This window comes from Mixophyes fleayi, chromosome 10 (genome assembly GCF_038048845.1).
Source record: "Mixophyes fleayi isolate aMixFle1 chromosome 10, aMixFle1.hap1, whole genome shotgun sequence".
NCBI lineage: Eukaryota > Metazoa > Chordata > Amphibia > Anura > Limnodynastidae > Mixophyes > Mixophyes fleayi.
Window position 1 is genome coordinate 94,245,284 of NC_134411.1, and position 19,764 is coordinate 94,265,047.

At 41.7% G+C, this 19,764-nt stretch overlaps 1 protein-coding gene across 3 annotated transcripts in view; it reads right to left on the minus strand.

The window, feature by feature from the left end:
* Positions 1–19,764, minus strand: part of LRP3 (LDL receptor related protein 3) — a 45,669-nt gene that overhangs the window by 16,352 nt on the left and 9,553 nt on the right. For 2 of the 3 annotated variants that reach the window (XM_075189187.1, XM_075189185.1), the window contains exons 1-2: positions 18,206–18,564; positions 4,085–4,132 (exon numbers count right to left, since the gene is read on the minus strand). In XM_075189187.1, coding sequence (XP_075045288.1) covers positions 4,085–4,132; positions 18,206–18,260 — 103 coding nt within the window. In that variant the 5' untranslated portion in view covers positions 18,261–18,564. Of the gene's footprint in view, positions 1–4,084; positions 4,133–18,205; positions 18,565–19,764 lie in introns of those variants that run through there. The other variant, XM_075189186.1, reaches the window with a different exon arrangement.

The window sequence follows — 19,764 nt, forward strand, 5'->3', positions numbered from 1 at the left end:
ACAAAATGAGTAGTCAACTTCCTTTTGGCCAGACATCAATGTGCCACTGTCCATTTGTAGGGAAATCGGTCAAGTTAGGGAATCGGGCAAGAGAAGGGGACATGTCCAGTCCCTTACGATACACTGGATTACCCGAAGCCACTATCGCCTTTCCTAAAAGCAGCCCTTCAATGCCGCACGCACCAGAGCCGCGTAGAACTGGACATACTTCCAGCTTTCTGTCTTGATCAGGTAGATTTGACAGGGCCCTGATATAGTGACTATCTCGCCTAATTCGGGACGCTTCGGACGTATGATATCATTTGTTTTTCAAAAAGGTCGAATACTTAGTTTATTTCTTCAAAGGAAAGTAGAATATTCCCTCTGTGTAAGAGAAATAAAGGGGAGTTTGTGAGAGGAGGGAGAGATAACTTTGTCTCCACTGAATGCACACCGTCTGCTAACATAACATCCTTCCTGATCTATGTTTTATTCAACTCACTGCAAGGGAGCGAGTTCCACAAATGTATGTCGTAAACGCACTGCAAATAGTAACTTAATGAACCCTTTTAAAGTTCCGTTTGTGCTGCATTCTGTTCCGTTCACCTGAACACTGCTGAATCAGAGGGGCAAGTCGTGCTTAATGCCCCTCTGCATGCACCCTAGTCCCATTTCCACTATTAAATAAAGTGCTAAGTATAAGATAAAAGCTGCATTGCAGCACGTTGCATAATCCACCTAATATTTTAGTTTGCATCTTGCAAACCCCAGTCTTCTACTTTTCCAAGGCTTTATTTAAACCATGAATTAAACAACAGGTGTTAATATGGAATAAATGTAAGCATTCTGTGCGGTTCGAGAGCATGAACAAATTCATCATCACAAACTCAAGTGTGAAGAAGCTCTTCTGTGCAGAACACATCCGCTGAAGAGAAGGTTTTGTAATATATTTTTTTACAGAGCCACATTGAAAATTGTCACACGGTTCCAGATTGATAGCATTTAACACGTTGATCTATTACATCTGATGGCTTTCCTGCTGTGTGAAACAAACTTGTTAATTCCTTTGATGCGGTAAACAAACACCTGTTAATCTGAGAGAGAAGTGTTTACAAGTAAAGAAAACATAACAGGTGTTATTATTACCACCGAGCTACATGTAGCACAGTTGCAACATGATGTTAATGCCACAGAAATATGAACTTTGCCTTTCAGCTGCACCCTCAGACAACAGTTACTTCTCTCCTGGAGCGCTGCAGGTGCTCAGCGCTATGAGCCGAACTACTCGCAACGGCTCGCTCTGTAGTTCCGTCCCGGACGCTATTTCATGTTGAGTGTGTCACTCTCATTGTATCACTGTCCTGACTGGCTGCTAGGGATGCTGTGGCTCTATTTAGGCCAGTGGTCAGGGAACAGGGGTAAATTACCCCAAATGGGGTAAAAATGAAATTCCTGGGGGTAATGCTGCCGATTCACATGCTGTCAGTTGGATTGTAGACCCCTTTAAATGTGAAATTGCTGTTGTACCAGAAGAGCCTCAAGGGTTGGCAGAGGCACTTCTTGAGCTTCGATGCAGTAATGAAGCACGTATTGCATTTGAAAACAAAGCAGATCTGTCGTATTGTTGGATGTCAACAGCTGCAAAGGCATCAAAATTGCACATGAGGAGGCAGTCAAAAAGTTGCTGCCTTTTGCAACAACCTACCTTTGCGAACAAGGATTTTCCACTCTAACGAACATAAAAACAAAGCAGAGAAATCGATTGGACCCTGAAGACAGTATCCAAATTGCTCTGACATCAAAATTCCCCAATATTGATGCTCTCGTTTTAAAAATGAAGCAACATCGTTTCTCCAAAACCTAAAGTTTTAAAGTTGAAGCTTTCAAAGAAATTTCGAATAGATACAATAAAATTTTGAATTCCAATAATTAGTAATATATGATTTCCTTCCTTTCAAAGCAAGGGGGTAACGTTGGCGTATCTAAATATGTTTGGGGGTAAAGGGTAAAAAAGTTCCCTGACCCCTGATTTAGGCGATCACATGATGACAATTAGCCTATTGCCTGTGGGGGACTCTCTCTTAAGGAGCGTTCTGATTGGGCCTGAGGAGTTTAAATAGCGGAGATGGCTTAGCCTTGCATTATTCGTCAAGCCAACGGAGTTGTTAAAATCTGATATTCTGTTCGATTACCTGAAATTCCTTTTGTCTTCTGCCCGTCTTCACCCTTGGCTTTGTTTTTGGACCTTCCTTGCTCGCTGTCAGCCCTGACCTTCTGGATTGACCTTGGTATCCCTGTTGTCTGCCTGCTGTTGACTATTTGCATCGGTACCAGTAATTCTCTGTACACCGCCTGGTGTACTATATTCCCAGTCTCTTTACCTCATCGCTACCTGTATCCGAGATAAACTTTTACTCCGAGATTAAGTTCTGGGGGCCTTCTGAGTACTTGTGAGAACACCGCTCTCTCACGTCCTGTTCTAAAAGTTTATCCAGGTTTCCAGTGGGAGCCGTTACACTTAGAGAGTAGTAGTCACCAGCAAGTTAGTGAGTACTGAGTATCTCACAAGTGCCTCTGTTTTGTTGTCCTTAGAATTTATTGATTGCCAGATAAATGCTTAAGCTGGCCACACGAGGTCCCATCAAGAGTTTACGTTGGACACATTGCTGAGATCCGCGACCAATCAGCTTGTTCAGAAAACGATCGTAAAAATCAGCACATGGTGGTCAACTATCGATTACATTTTCCATCACACCTGATAATATTCCAAATAATTTTGCTTGGCAAAATGTCTGTTTTGGGGTCACGGAAGCTGTGATATAGACAAAAGCTCTTTCAAAACCCATCACTCCACTACAGCCTACCCTACCGCCACCTGATACAACGCCCACTGGGCACTACCAGCTAAGGACTCTCTATAGCACTGATTGTCTCAGCATCACTCTTACTTTAGATTGTAAGCTTTCACGAGCAGGGCCCTCTCCATCCTTTGTTTCATGTCTGCACTTTCTCCAACAACTTTGTATGTCTTTTCTCTGCTTTTATGTACGATTTCTTATACGAACTGTCCGTGGCTGCAGAATTTCGACAGGCCTTATAAGTAGATGATGACGATTATAGCTTCCTGATATTGCCAGTGATAGCGCAGTGTGTGGTCTGCATTATGTTCAAACGGGGGGTGACATTCAGAACGGTCTTTGTAATAATGACATACGCAGAGACTGGACATATGGTGTCTGAATCCTCAAGGAACGCAAAACGGACATATTTGGCTTTTTTTCTTTAAACGTACATATCTCGGGTATACACGTCTGTATTCAACAAGGAGCGGATCTAAAGCTACATCTGTTGATGAATTACAGGTCTAGGTCCGTTCTGCTCTAACAATCAATGCTCTGCAGGATACGTCCAACACATATGTGTAATATAAATACACTAAAGAACGCACAGAAAAAAAAAAGTTTTTATCAATGTCTACTGTACATAAAATACATTTTTACAGTTGTTCCTGATTGCAAACACATGTTCTAGCTGTATACACGTTCTAGCATACACAGACGTCATCACTAGTAATCAGCACTTACACCAGATCTGTAGCTGGTGCAAGTGATATGACATAAAACCATTTACTTTAGAGATGCCCAAAGCTTGATTCAGACGCTGCTGAGTGCGCTTGGCACGCCCTTACTGTGCGTTGACTACGTGCATACGCCCATTCCCCTCCCTGCCCATGAAATCGCAGGCTGTGGTAAGGTTCCTTTGCGCTCGAAGATTAACTGGACGTTGCTGCGTTCTCTGGCGAAAGGCTCGTTTCTGCGTATGCGCAGGGCGAGTTTACGCAAAACACGGCACGTATTGTCATAGTGGACTGCAGGGCACAGAAATTGAAATGGCCAGAACAGAAGTCCGCAACAGGTTTATATATACAGGGTAAAACCATTCTCTCAACAGGGGAGGCCATGGCGTCTCTCTTTGGCTCACTACTCAATTTTTCTATTTACATATACATGAGTACACCTATAGACATGTCAAGTCCCTGCCTATATTAAACCTCCATAATCAGTTTTACAATTACTGGCTGAAGTACAAGAAGACACCGTCTTACCTGTGAAGGGGAAGGCTGTATCTACCCATCCAGGGGAAAGTGCATTAACTGGAAGGGGGGAAAAAAGACTTGAGATATAATTGTACATAACAGCAAAATTCATTTCATCATCCAATTATCAATGATGGAATAAGAAGTGTTTTATTTCATTATAAGAAAAAAATAAATAATTAGTTTACTTTCCCAAGTGCATGTAATGAATATGACAATTATCCTTTGGGTATATTGTACAGAAGATTTAGTAAAGACATAATTTAACATTATTTATGCATTATGTATAGCTCAAAGGATTTTATTTTATGGAGGTGAACAAAATACATGAAATAACTGGAGTGTTTATACTTCTCTAAACATTCATATCGAGCTGTTTTTCACTCCCTTTGTAGCAACAGGTGGTTATGACAGTGGGGAGGAGCTTCTCTATCTGCACCAGAAGAGTGTGACTGACAGGCTTGCAGAGTTACTCTTCAGAAATGCAGTGTTTGGATTGGACCAGTGGTCACAAGTTCTTAACTGACTAAAATTTTAGCTTTTTGTCCTGTAACGTACAACATTAGTACCAGGTGGGTAAAATAAACTGTAGCAGTTGCATATTCTTAAATCCTGTTTACCTCTAAGCACAATCAAGCCGGCCTAGCACAGACCTTCTGTTGACTACAAGGAGACTGTAGGCGATGTATTCAGCAGAAAGGATTATCATCATCACCATTTATTTATATATCGCCATCAATTCTGCAGCGCTGTACAGAGAAAATTTGTCACTCACATCAGTCCCTGCCCCATTGGCGCTCACAGTCTAAATTCCCCAACACACACAGACTAGGATTCATTTTGTCAGCAGCCAATTAACCTACCAGTATGTTGCTGGAGTGTGGGAGGAAACCGGAGCACCCGGAGGAAACCAACACAAACACAAGGAGAACATACAAACTCCACACAGATGAGGCCATGGTCGGGAATCGGACTCATGACCCCAGCACTGAAGTGCTAACCACTGAGCCACTGTGCTGCCCAAAGATTGGCCCACCATGCCACGAGAGAGGGGAGTGGACAGTGACACAGAGGTTGATGGGGAAGGAAGCCTTGAGGAAGGGGAGTTGAGAAATCTGGAGACTCCTGTCTCTATAGCTATGTTGTCTGTACATACACGGAGGGCAGGAACCGTGTCCTTCAACGGACATAACAAGCAATAAAAATGGAGGGCGACCCAATAGGGTAGTAAAATCAAGTGAAGGTGCCAAGATGTTATGTGGATGTGTGGCAACAGATTTATGTCAGGACCACCACATGAAGCTTGTAATAATAAATAAAATAACAATGAATGGTCTATGGATCTGCAGCGTTTCTGGAACTGAATGAGAATAGCATATGGCAATGGAGAAAGTGCTAAATAAATTTTATATATATATATATATATATATATATATATATATATATATATATATATATATTAGCTTGGTTTTTTTTTTATCAAAGACAACGCGTTTCGCAATGAAAAGGAACCCCTCCGTGTGTTGTAGAAAAAGCAAAAACTTCTCTGTAAACCTTTTCGTGTCTAAGAAAAAAAAAAAAAACACAAAAAAACAAACAAATCCGCCACAGGCAGAACAATGCGTGACTGGGTATAACGGAATATGGGAAAAACCAGAGAAGAAAGGGAACAGAAAGATGTACAACAGAAGATGGGAGTGTATAAGATAATCGTGAAAATGAGCTGGGTGTGGAGAAGGGATCTGGCAGAAATATTATTATTATTTTATGTTACATAAGCCCCATCAAGAACAGAGACAATGTAACACCTCCATAACCAGAGTCATTGTCACAGGTTCCCACTCTGAGGGTTCTAGAATGCACTAGATAAACGATAGCTACAATCTTTTTACAAGGTTTGATAAATCTACCTCTAACAGAGCTCCAGTAGAATGCCAGGGCAACACGTAATGTATTTTACCTTCATGGATTATGTTTTATGTCAATGTTGGCTCTTCAGTGGATTTTTAAATAATGATTTATAGCGGATTTACTGGGAAGCACAAAGGTCACATTGACACCACTAATGTCTCCGTCAAACCAGCGTAAACACCATATGTCACAAACACACAAATCTCTGTGTAGGACATGTCAGGATTATGATCAGTGATTTAAAGGAACAATATTCCCCATCTAAAAATATGGTTTATGTTTCATTAAATATTGCCGTAAAAGAGAAATAGGAGTGTACAATTTACTGTGCGCATAACGACGTTGATGGTTTTAGATCTCTGTGCCCCGTTCAGCATTTTGATCCAATGCTCCCTTTTAGGGGTGCAGGAGGGGGGTTTCCCAGCCCACTGTATGTAAATGTTGTTTTGTTACCTAAGGCCCGATAAGATGTTTTTGAGAGTGATGTATTTGATTAATTGTATCCAGCGTCAGTATCCACATATAAAACAAATAAGGGCATAAAAAGCTTTATTTTTGTTAAAAACACATATTATAAAAAAAAACCTCACAGGCAAAGCTACAAGTTAGTATAACTACAGTCACTCATGCAATATGCAGACATGAACTAAAGCGGCCGTCAGTATAGATCAGTGTTGGCTAACCTGTGACACTGCTGGTGTTGTGAAACTACAAGTCCCAGCATACCCTTCCAGCAATAAGCTGCTATATATTGGCAAAGCATGCTGGGACTTGTAGTTTCACAACACCTGGAAAGTCACAGGTTAGCCAACACTGGTATAGATAATCACAACTCATCTAGGAAAAGTGTATTATAACCGTCTGTGTTGATCGAAAAACCCAGCTACACAGAGGCAGAACTAGCGATCTGTGGCCCCCGATAGAGTCAGGCGGGGAGGTGGAATCCGGGGCCCCTGACTCTCTGCATCTGCCATGCAGCGGGCCCCAATATCGCCATGGTAGTTCCACCACTGCAGCTTTATAAGTGCATATAACATCTAAAGGGAATGTTGCAAAGAGGATCCCGATATGTCGAGATCCAAAACAGAACTACAGTCCAACGTTACAATCACTGTATAGATACAAGTTCAATACAGTTAGTGTGTGTTACCAATGTCAAAACTAACGCGTTTCATTACAAGTGTAGCTTATTCATGGATAGTATCTCCTATCTTGGTCTAGCATTATGTAATGCTCTGGACGAAATTAACGTTTAATTCCACCACAATATTTGAAAAAAAATGAATGCCCCAGCCCATCTCCTACTCAAAGTGAAATTGGTCTTGTCATTTAAAAAATAAAATTACCCACCCCCATACCCATATGAGGCTGTCTTCCTCTCTGCTGGGGGAGAAAGCCACCTAGAAAGGAAGATCAGCTATGTAACACTAAACGCATGTTAAGTGCTCTCTGCAGTATTCTGTACGTAACCATGTAATGCCCCAGCAAACAGATATACATTGGGCAATTCATTTTTAAAAGGGCAATTTTGAAAGTGAAAATGTCTTTCCAATAGTCATATGAATTAAGCTGGGTACACACCTATGCAATCTTAGTTCAGATGCAATTTCTGCAATGATTTCACCACCGACTGAAAGCCCCGATGATCATGCAGATTCATGTGTACACACCTACACGATTTACCTTCAGATATGAGATCTGCATCTTTCATAACCACCTGCTGAAAATATCCTGACTCTGTACACACTACAGATATCTGCCTACACTGCTGGTGGTGAGTGCGTGCACACTGCCACATTTGCCCGACATCATTCCATCATTAATCGTGATTATTAGGAAGTGTAGAAAACCAAATCAACAGATACAATGTGCTTTGTAACGCAGAATGTAAATTTAGTTGGCCCCCTAAATTATCATCCTGAACAATTAAAATCATATCCAATTTGATTGCTCTGTACAATAATTAATGTTCCCATCAGCCAAGAAGTAATCGGTTATTCCTACAATTTGTGAACCGTGATGCAGATCCTGGTAAAAAATTGTTCACAGATTCAGCCGGTCGGGGATCAGTCTGTGCACCAGGAAAGCACCGTGCACGGAGGTCTTATAATACAATTCCCCTTTAAAAACTTGACATTTAGAAACAATATTGGCTGTCTAGGTGGGCAAGCCAGCTCTTATCTTGCAGCCGTGTTCTTTCATCTGTATTTGAATTTAATTAGCAAGCCCCGAAGGCTAATCCGAAGAAACCATCTCTGCATCTAGTCAGTAAATATTCTGCAATTTTCTCACAAAGTGAGCTAATTCTTCCCATCAATGGGATAATGATCAGCCAGGATTCATCTCTGAACACAAGATGTAAAAGATGGGAGCGCGGAGCTGTCTCAATATTGACTTTAGACTGTTGCCAACAAGAACACACTTGCCAAATTGCTGCAGGATTGTGAGCACTAAGCACTGCCTGCTGCGTTGCTATTTTAATTCTTAAAACGCGCCAGGACCCACCTGCGAGAGTGGAAGCAGCTGTGAGGATGTCAGGAGACTGAATTAAGATTTGCATAATGATAAAGAACCGCAAGGCAAACACTCAGAAACCTCATCCAGCGGGTCCAGGTGCTAATCTAATACAATCAAAACAACAGAACTTTTCGTGTTGTTCTAGGCGCCAAAGCTCAACTCTTTCAGGGCTCGTTCACACATATGCTCTGAAAAAATGATTAAAAAGGCATGAAAATTGACGGGCGTTTTAGAGTTATTTTAGTGATGCGTTTAACACGTTTTCTGTGCGCCTCACTTTTATCAAGGCAATCTATTTTACTGGTGGCCTCCATTAATGCGTCAGAAATTGGGCTTGCTGCATTCTAACATCTTAAAGTCAGTGTTAACATTTTAGAATGCAGTGGTGAGAAAGGCGTTGACTGTTATTTGTCCTATTTTGGGGTCCACTGAACTTCATCATCATCATTTATTTATATAACGCCATTAATTCCGCAGCACTGTACAGAGAACTCATTCACATCAGTCCCTGCCCTATTGGAGCTTACAGTCTCATAGGCAAACCGAGGGGGGGGGGGGTTTCCTAGTGCCTGGAAACCCCCTCCAAGCCTGGGGCACTGAATAATTGAGGTGACTGGACCCTGCTCCCGCTTCACACGGCTCTGCTTGAAAAGGGAGAGCTGCGTGCACCTAACTGTAGTACATGCAGCATTGCCCATGTATATTATGGGGATAAGAAGAGTTGGAGAGCAGCCAAGCACTGTCTAAAATTATAGCCACTCCCCCATGCATGCTGGCCACGCCCACTGGCGGCGTGGTGTGGAAACCCCCCTCTACAAATCCTGCGTTTGCCTTTGAGTCTAAATTCCCTAATATAGACACATGCAGACAGACAGAGAGGAAGACAGACAGAGACTAGGGTCAATTTTTATAGCAGCCAATTAACCTATCAGTATGTTTTTGGAGTGTGGGAGGAAACCAGAGCACCCGGAGGAAACCCACACAAACACGGGGAGAACATACAAACTCCACACAGATACGATCATGGTCAGGAATCGAACTCATGAACCCAGTGCTGTGAGGCAGAAGTGCTAACCACTACGCCACTGTGTTGCCCAAACTTTTATACCATTAACGTGCGAATAGCGTATAGGTGTGAATGAGCTTACCTGTCTGTATTGACCACAAACACACCTGCTATTTACCGACTCAAATGTTGAGACTTATTGAAAGAGGACCTATCGCTTTCATATTTACATAATAATGTGTTAAAGTATTATTAAATAATACTTTGCCTTCTTCTACTTGCAAACTTTCCTCCTGCTCCCTGTCACACTTTAGATTCTTTCCAACACTGGCCACGCCCCCAATGATGTCACACACATCACTTGAGCCACGCCCCTGTATAGTGCATTGTAAGACAATTTATCACAACTCAGTTCCATTAACAACAAAACTTCTTGGAGACGATAAACAGATTATGGAGAAGAGAAGCCAAACAATGTTATCTGTACTCAACAGCGAGCTCTACCAGCAGACTAATAATCTCAACACAGAAAATGGGTAACATCCTATAACAATAATATTTTTCATATATTTATCCCTTAATGTTTACAGTAGCAAATTCAACTGGGTAAATAAAAAATAATAAAAGGATAAGAATCGCATTAACAATGATTCAATAATATACAAAAGAAAAACAAACAAACAACAACAACATGCAATCTATTATTCTACAAATGTTTATTTTGTTGCAGTTTCCTTTCTTTCATTATTTTTACGTTGCTTTTATTTAATCTTTCTTCCCCCTTTGCAGAAATAGGAGAGCTGGTGCCTGCTGCTAGGCTATTATGGAGAGTATTGAAACATCAATTACAAATGTTACTATTCCTTTCTTTATTTTAACACCCAGCCACCTAAACATATCTCTGAGGTTTAAAAGTTAACTTGTCAACCAGCCCACTTCAGGAGGGAAACAGAACGTGCAATAATCTAATAGAAGTAGATGCAGGTTCTGGATAATGGTAGAATCTATAGATACAGCCAAACGCCCACTTTAGATTTTTCAGGCAACCAGGAAATCTTAGGGGTACACTTAATAAAGCTTAATAAAGTGGAGGTGTCGCTCATAGCAACCAATCAGATTGTGGCTAACATTTTCTAGCCTCTGCTAGATGAATGTTAGCTAGAATCTGATTGGTTGCCAGGGGCAACACCTCCACTTTTGTGTTTTTTTAGAAGCTTTAGTAAATGTACCCCTAGGTGTTAAATTCAGGAAATTGTATAATGAGGGAAAAGTCTAAAAACACTTCAAATTCCTGTCAAATATTGGAATGACACACAAGGCAATTTGCATTTGACCCCATTGGTTTATTCCAGTGTTGTCTAACCTGTGACACTCCAGGTGTTGTGAGACTACAAGTCCCAGCATGCTTTGCCAATATCTAGCAGCTTATTGCTGGAAGGGTATGCTGGGACTTGTAGTTTCACAACACCTGGAGTGTCACAGGTTGGCCAACACTGGTTTATTCTGTTGAACACTTTGCTCAAGATGAAAATGACAGCTCTACACAGTAAAATAAGATAACCTGAGAAACAAAATAAAACTTGTGTGAGGAAATATTCCCAGTACCACAAGTTTATGATCATATCTAGGAACAGATAGCTCCTCGGCTGAGGACCAACCACCATACAGGATTATAATGACATCACTTTACATTTTAAATGCTCACCGTCAATAAATATCAACCTATGAATTCCATAAAATAAGAAATCATATATATATATATATATATATATATATATATATATATATATATATATATATATATATATATATATTTATTTTATATTCACACACACACACAGTTTATATACAATAAGATCATTTATATGATGCAGTTTAACCATTTTTAAGAATGGGGACAATACCACAGGCAAAGTCTTTTAGGGACAAATCATTAAAACACTGCTATCAATGGAAAGTAGGGACAGTGCAGGACCACTATGTCATTATATATATTTTATGGACTTTTCCATCACTGAAATATAAAAGTCAGCTTAAAAGATGTATGTGTATCCTTAAGAGCTTAGTAAAATATGTTAAATTTAAATACCAAAATGTGGTTTGCCATAAACTCAACTTATTTGAACTGTGATTTCCATTCTGCGTTTCCGGAGGTTAATCACAGTATTAAGAGTAATGTAAACATTACAAATATACAGACAAGTGATATAAATCAGTTGTTTGTATGTTTCTGCAACTTGTGGTTAGCACAATGATTCAATCAGTTATTAGCTTAAAAAAAATAACAGGTACAGCTCAGAAAGCATCAAAAGAGCAATAACTTGTAATCCCGTTAAGTGTTCAAACAGGAAGTGGTAAGTGAAACTTCTCGAGACCGTCGTACATTAGACTTCACTTAGTATCATTTCCTCAAAAAGCACTGCAACCTCACGCGTTTCTTAATTGGGCCTAGTACATGCTAGACATAGCTCACCGATATCTTACTGGACAGGCTATCAGCGAATTTATGTGGGTACTGGTCTCCTTTGTGTTAACGTTTTTGAACCTGGCCACAAACTCTCATGATGTCATCCCACTTCATCATCATCACCATTTATTTATATAACGCCACTAATTCCGCAGCGCTGTAATCTCTGTACAGTGCTGCGGAATTAGTGGCGTCAGTCCCTGCCCCATTGGAGCTTACAGTCTAAATTCCCTAACATACACACACAGACAGACAGAGACTTGGGTCAATTTTTGATAGCAGCCAATTAACCTACCAGTATGTTTTTGGAGTGTGTGAGGAAACCGGAGCACCTGGAGGAAATCCACGCAAACATGGGCAGAACATACAAACTCTGCACAGATAAGGCCATGATTGGGAATTGAACTCATGACCCCAGCGCTTTGAGGCAGAAGTGCTAACCACTTAGCCACTGTCATGCCCGCTTACTCAACGATGTCAGACCTTCCGGTTACCGTTCCACGCTTGCCCTTAACTAACAATAGACATAATTGCTGCAAAACGGTCATGAATTACAATGGCCGAATGGAGGAGTGACCTGTCACAGATGGGCGCAGTTTGGTTATCAGGCCGTGGTTTGTGTGGATCGGGCGTATGGCCTTCTACCGGTATCCAAATTATAGTGTTGGGAGATGTGCTTGTGATATCGTTATGACACATAAACAATATTGACTGTCTGTGCAGGTGATAAGGGGATTCTTACGGGGTAGGAAGACTTAAAACGCTCTGTCCGCAAGCCTAAGTTTGAAAGCTAACTTAGTAACACCTTTAGTGAAGTTAGGAACATTCCTGCAACATGAATATTATACATAATATTTACAATTAAAATACAAAAGGGAAAATAAAATATAGGGATAAGAGAAGCCCATTGGCTACTGCATGAATAATAATATATCCCACAGAATTCCCGGACTGTTGGCAGGAATCACTTTTACAAATAAAAACAGCGGTCTGCGTACTAGAGCTAAGGGCAATTTTAATTGGATCACTCGCAGGGCATCACACTAGTTTCATAGCCAATCATTCAGCAATGCCTCCACCAATGGTAACTCTCTAAGGATCTACATCCTGTAGAACTTTGGACAATAAAGTGTTCAGTGAAAATGTATCTCTAAAGCGGATTGGATCACCTCAGTCATTATTATTATCAGCCTAAATTTATAAAGCGCCACATGAAGTCCGCAACGCCGTACAGAGGTCAAACAACAAGACAGTACATGGTATAAAAGCACAAAGCAATAAACAAATAACACTACAACTCTCAAGACAGTTACTGATAGGCTGGATGAGTAATGGGGTACAAGGGGGTATATTCAGCGCCAACTGAAACCTGTGCCCATTAGCGTGGGCCCAACTAGCAGTTCATAGCACTAGATCCTAGTGAATTGATATATGGTTAGCTGCACTCTGCGTACACTTTAATAAAAAGATGACATGATTTTCGGCTTTGTTGATGGTTACATTTTCTTGTCAAAAAAACAGATAATGAGTCAAGTGGCAGAGAGAACACAGCTGGGGCTGGAAAACAGATCTCTCTGGGTGCAGCCTGTGAAGAGAGTTCCGAGAAGATGAAAGTGGATCAGAGATGCAACATTCACGTTATTTCTTAGCATCTCCAACATGAAACGCAACTGCATAACATGTAATTATAAACATATGTGGAATCAAATATGCAGTTTCACTATAAGCGTCAAGCATAAGCGATGTAATGTATTTGTCTTGTAAGGTTGTTACTGCAGTATTCTGATATGTAATAATGACCAGTGACCCTGTCGTTGCCCTCAGCATAACAGTTTGACCATGACAAGTGGTTTCAGATGTACGCTTTTGCCAGCCCCTGGTCATAATGCACCTGATAAACCAGGAGCTTAGAATGTGGAAGGTGACCGGCAACCACGGATTGTGGGAGGGGGCCTGAGTACTGCATAGACAAACCGAGGGGGGGGGGGGGTTCCTAGTGCCTGGAAGCCCCCCTCCAAGCCTGGGGCACTGTATAATTGAGGTGGCTGCACCCTGCCCCCGCTTCACACGGCTCTGCTTGAAAAGGGAGAGCTGCGTGCACCTAACAGTAGTGCACGCAGCATTGCCCATGTATATTATAAGGATAGGAAGAGTTGGAGAGCAGCCAAGCACTGTCTAATATTATAGCCACGCCCCAATGCATACTGGTCACGCCCACTGGCGGTGTGGTGTGGAAACCCCCCTCTACAAATCCTGCGTTTGCCCCTGTACTGGTTCTGACAACGCTGATAAACATTTGAACTATAAGTTTGTGGATGATCAGGAGGGAAGATGATGTGTAATATATGTCTGATATAACCATGTATGGAGATTAGTACAGAGAGCTGATGACAGATGACGTGTTTAATGCTCGGTGTAGGGGTTTCAGTGTTGGGAATGGGGGGCATAGTATAATATGGGGGTGTAGTCAAGAGCTGGACAGATCCCAATTGCCAAAATTAATTCGAATTGCATTGCACTGTTGGTCAATATTAAAAATTGGGTTATTTCCAGAGGGGAAAAAAATGTAATTCCTGTGTCTGGAAATTAATTATTTTCAAGAGGAAACAAATAAAAAAGTAAATAACTAAAATCAATAATTTTAGGAAAAAATTCTGCCATGCTCTGTACTACTACTGAATAACACACTTCCCATTGTTGCCTGTGAGGCGTTGCCACATATCTTAGAAATTCAGAGAAAAATCCCCCAGCAACTTCCACTTCTGTATTATCTTAGAAATTCAGTCTGTTGGTACGGGGAGGTGTAGCGTGAATGCAGCATGTGATTGGAGAGGAACCACAACCAATCAGGTGTCACATTCAATACACACCTCCAGCCCGGAAGCTTGCGGACAGCCCGGCTTCAGCTATCAAGAGAGTGTCAGCTCAGGTAACTGTGGGTCAGGGGATCCACAAAATTGCAACAAGATATTTTCTTTAATAAACAATCTGAATTAAAATGATAAATAACTGATTAACTATATGTGAGCTTGTCATAAAAAAAAGCTGCTTTATATAGTCAGGAAAACATTCTAATAATTTTGAATTCATATCCTCCGCACAAGTTAACAGAGATGATGTAACGCCTGATGAACTATGTCACACAACACCTCAGGAAGCATTTACTGATAAATCGTCACATAAGCACTTGATACAGTGTAACTCTCCCAGGAATTATCCCTGAAACCGTGTCAACCAGACCATGCCGGGGAATCAGACACAAAGGGGTCGATTCACAAAAAGGCAAATTATATAGTTTCAAGTACAATATTTACTTTCTGATCAAATCTGATATAAGCACAGCTCACCGTAAGACACCAACAAATATCACAAAGCTATAAAACACATAATATTCAGCAGAGTGAGGGAGACACGGATATATATTCAGGCTCAAAACAGACACTTTTTGCACATAATGAAGGCGTTATCCATATAAAGCTATGAATGAGACCGTTTGGACAGTAAGAGGAACAGGGGATTGAAATGAAAAAGAGGGACAGTGAAGGGATATGCTGAAAAGTGTACTGCGTGAATTATCTGAAATACTATATTTTGTAACACTTGGTATATACAAGATAACATGCACATTTACATAAAGGATAATTCCTTTAAGAAGTATATTTTAATGGGTTGCAGTAAAATCTCCTATATACCGGTCTCCCACGTTTCATTTGTTGACAGGTGAATGGAGCAGAATTCGATTCTTACTTAGAGATCTCACATTGATCTCTATGGAGAGACGCAGGAACATTCAGCACAAAGAATTTAGCAAAGTGGACGATGGAATAGGAGGGGGGGGGGGTGGGTACCAGAGTCCACCTGAGCAGGTGAGGGCAGAGAGGGGGCGGTAATGGACACTTCCGTGTCTGTTTAGAGCTCTTTTAATTTTTTTTTGTTAAAGAGGGCTTATTAATTAAACGTTGTCAATTCGCAAACGTCTCAAGTGTCCTGATTAGGGGAGACGGCCTTGCTGTCCATAAAGGACATGTGTCCAGGTTGCCGTGATTGCTGATAGGTGGGTCCCACTCCTATTGGTGATCATGTGTTGCATGCATTTGGGTTTGTCGTTTCTTTTTAGGGATACGGGGTTCGGGGTGGTGCTTGGGGGTCAAGGGTAAGGACTTAAAATTAACTTTTGGGTGTAAAAAAATCGTTAAAAGGAGTTTTTTGTACCGTTTCATCACTTGTTGAAATTATATATATATTATATATTACACACACACATACATGAAGTGGATAAAAAATTGAAAGGCCAATATACAGTCACTTATTAGAGACTTGAGTCTCCCAATATCTGGAATTGTTTTGGGGGTTGGTTGCTGCATCATTCTTCCACAAGAGAATCACACAATTGCCGCCAGGTTGACGGAACACTCCGCCGCAGGCACTGTTCTTTCATATCCCGTAAATTAGGTGGATTAGTCACTGAAAAGGCCATGACATACAGATAACACCAGCATCGCGCTCATCAAACCATCGCACGACCAAGCACAGGGCCGTAACTAGGGCGGTGCAAATGGGGCAACCGCCCAAGGCGCAAAGCTAAAGGGGGGAGCAGTTTATGAATATTTTAGGTTCGTTTGGCTAAAACTGAGAACTAGGGGGCAACAGTTTTCCTTCTCGCCACAGGCACTAAAATTATAAGTACGTCTCTGACCGCGTGTGCTCTGTGGATGGGGGGCATTGTCATACTGGAAACTAACCCCCCCCCCTCCGTAATACATGCTGCAGCATGGGGTGAAGATAACCACTCAGAACCGTTAAGCTGTGATTAGCATCGAATTCGCCTTCTACGGGATGCACCCGAACCATTCCAGGACCCTTCACTTGTGGAAACAAGTTCTCGGGGCTGTGGAGTTCTCTAGGTTGGTGAAGGATGATTCACCTGACAGTACCTCCTTCTTCCAACGCACAGAAGTGTTATTTGCACCACTGAACACACAAACATCCATTGTCACACGTGATGAGCGGACTGTGTACTGTAAGCCAACCATGACATCCAGCTCTCTGGTCATGGGTTGAAATCTGCAATTAATCTTGGTTACCTGGTTTGCTGTGTACGACTACAAATATATCAAAGTCCTGGTATATGTGCCGCCCCCCACTGCCGCCCTTTGCTGATGAAGTTTTTACCTCAGAGTTCCTGGCTGACATCGCCTTCCACAAGTTAAGCTGTTTTGGTCACTGAAGCTAATGCCAAACACTCCTCCTTTAAAGTGAATGAGGTCTCCTCCTGCAGCCATGCTAGCAGCATAGTCCAGATTTTGTTTTAGAATGTTATATTTTTTTTATATAACCCAGACCATGTTATTTGCTTAATTTACACATGGGGAACAACCTGTGTGGCAGCCCAAGTGCCCAGGTGTTTCCATGTCTTTAGCCGTCACTATGTAATATATATATATATATATATATATATATATATATATATATATATATATATACACACACATACATATATATATATATACATACATACATGTATATCATCATCATCACCATTTATTTATATAGCGCCACTGATTCTGCAGCGCTGTACAGAGAACTTATTCACATCAGTCCCTGCCCCATTGGAGCTTACAGTCTAAATTCCCTAACATACACACAAATTTTTGATAGCAGCCAATTAACCTACATATATATATATATATATATATATATATATATATATATATATATATATATACATATACTCATACCTATAAATATCTATACATAGACACACATAAACACACACACACATATATATACACACACACACACACACACACACATAGACAGACAGAAGCGCACACTATATATGTGTGTCTGCATAAACACACTGTATAGGAGGTTTGTTGTTTTCAGCTGTTGCTGTATCACACACAATAACACAAACAAGCAGATACAGGAGCACTGCAGGGGCCACAGGAGCAGCCAGGACTCCTGAGTGACACATTTAGCAGATGAGCTCATAGTATTAACCCCTGTCACTGCTGGATTGGAGGGAAGAGCTCAGCTAAGGAGCCAGACTGAGTGCAGCTAAAATACAGCAACAGCCATTCCAGCCCTTACATCCCATATTACCCATTTAATGCCCCCTCAGCTGTCACCCCTCCAGGCTGCATGCAGTCCCTTCAGGTGCAGAAGACATCACCAACACACCTGGTGGGTGACTGACAGGTGGGGGAGAGGGTGCCCAGGTACTCACCAAAGCAGATGACAGAGATGTGATGGAGGAAGTCCAGGCTGGCAGCGCTGGGCATGGTGACAGGGGGGGCCGGGGTCCTTTGTCAGCCAGCCAGGGGGGGCCAGGAGGGCACAGGCTCCACATCAGCTGGCTCTTTGTCAGGCAGAGGATGTGCACTTGTCAGCTCCCCATCCACACACAGCAGCACATGCAGCCGGCTCAGCCTGTCCTCTGTGCGGTGTATGGAGGAGGAGGCTGGGGCTGGGGGAGGTGGAGAGAGTGAAGCATCTCCTGCTGCAGCTGATAGCAGCACTTCCGGACCCCCCCCCCCCCTGCACTGTTACCAGCACAGGTCACCCCCCCTTCCAGGGACTCCTCACCTGCTGGCCGCCTGTTCTGGGGGGGGGGGGGGGGGGGGTGACACCTTAGAGCAGAGACCCCCTATTGGTTCCCTCTCTGCCTCCCTCTCCTGGTCTATCAGAGTACTACCCCCCCCAGACTGCCACCAGCCCCCCTAGTACTGTGCTGAGATCATCTGGGAGGCCCCTGTGTCTGTGTGACACCGATCTCTAACACTGCCCCAGCTCTTATCACTGTCACTATTTATATTTACACTTGTTATTTCCAGTTATTATTTAATAACATTCGATGCAACAAATGTATCACAGGCTGTCATTGTTATTTCCCATTCTCAGTCTGTATCATTATACCTAACATCCAGGTTCCTTTATATGTGTTTGTATGTTAGGGAATTTAGACTGTAAGCTCCAATGGGGCAGGGACTGATGTGAGTGAGTTCTCTGTACAGCGCTGCGGAATTAGTGGCGCTATATAAATAACTGATCATTGAGGATGATAAAGGAGTCAATAATAACATTCATCAATATACAGGATATGCACAAGTTACCCATTTTACTGACAAAACATAAGATGCAGGGGCAAGGGGGCCGGTCCCAAAGTATATTAGCCAACCTTGGGCTGGGTCACTGGGCCACCTCCATTTTTTTTCCTTTAAAATGTTCCTAATAGATTGCTGAATCCAGTCTTTCACCCCAGGCTAAAATTTGCCAGCCCTCCTCTGATGAGATTTCATTTATGGTAATAATTGCATCTGTTTTGCCCAATAGTGATAGGTTCACACCCCATAGAAAGATTTCACAATCCATCTGGGTCGATACCTTTGCGTCATCATCGCAGATCTCTTGCTGGTGAGATCTTTGTGAAGCTAAAAAAAGGTTTTGCTTTTTTTAAATAATTTTATCTGAAATCTTCCCAGTTAACCACCTGATAATTTAACACATTCATTTTCAACTATTCTCAGTAGCTATTGTGTATAGCATACCTTGTTTTTATCTGTTAGTACTTACTTAATATGATTTTATTACAGAGTAAATTGATTTACCTGAAGATGTTTTCATATCATTGCACAATTTACTACGATCTCTCATCTGGATCTCCCCAGATGTATCACACCAAGATGAAAGTGTCTTCTATATTGACTTCTAACTGGAGAAACGCTATTATTTATTATTTATAGATTATTTTTCAGTCAGAGATCCTTGCATGAGCTATAGAATTAT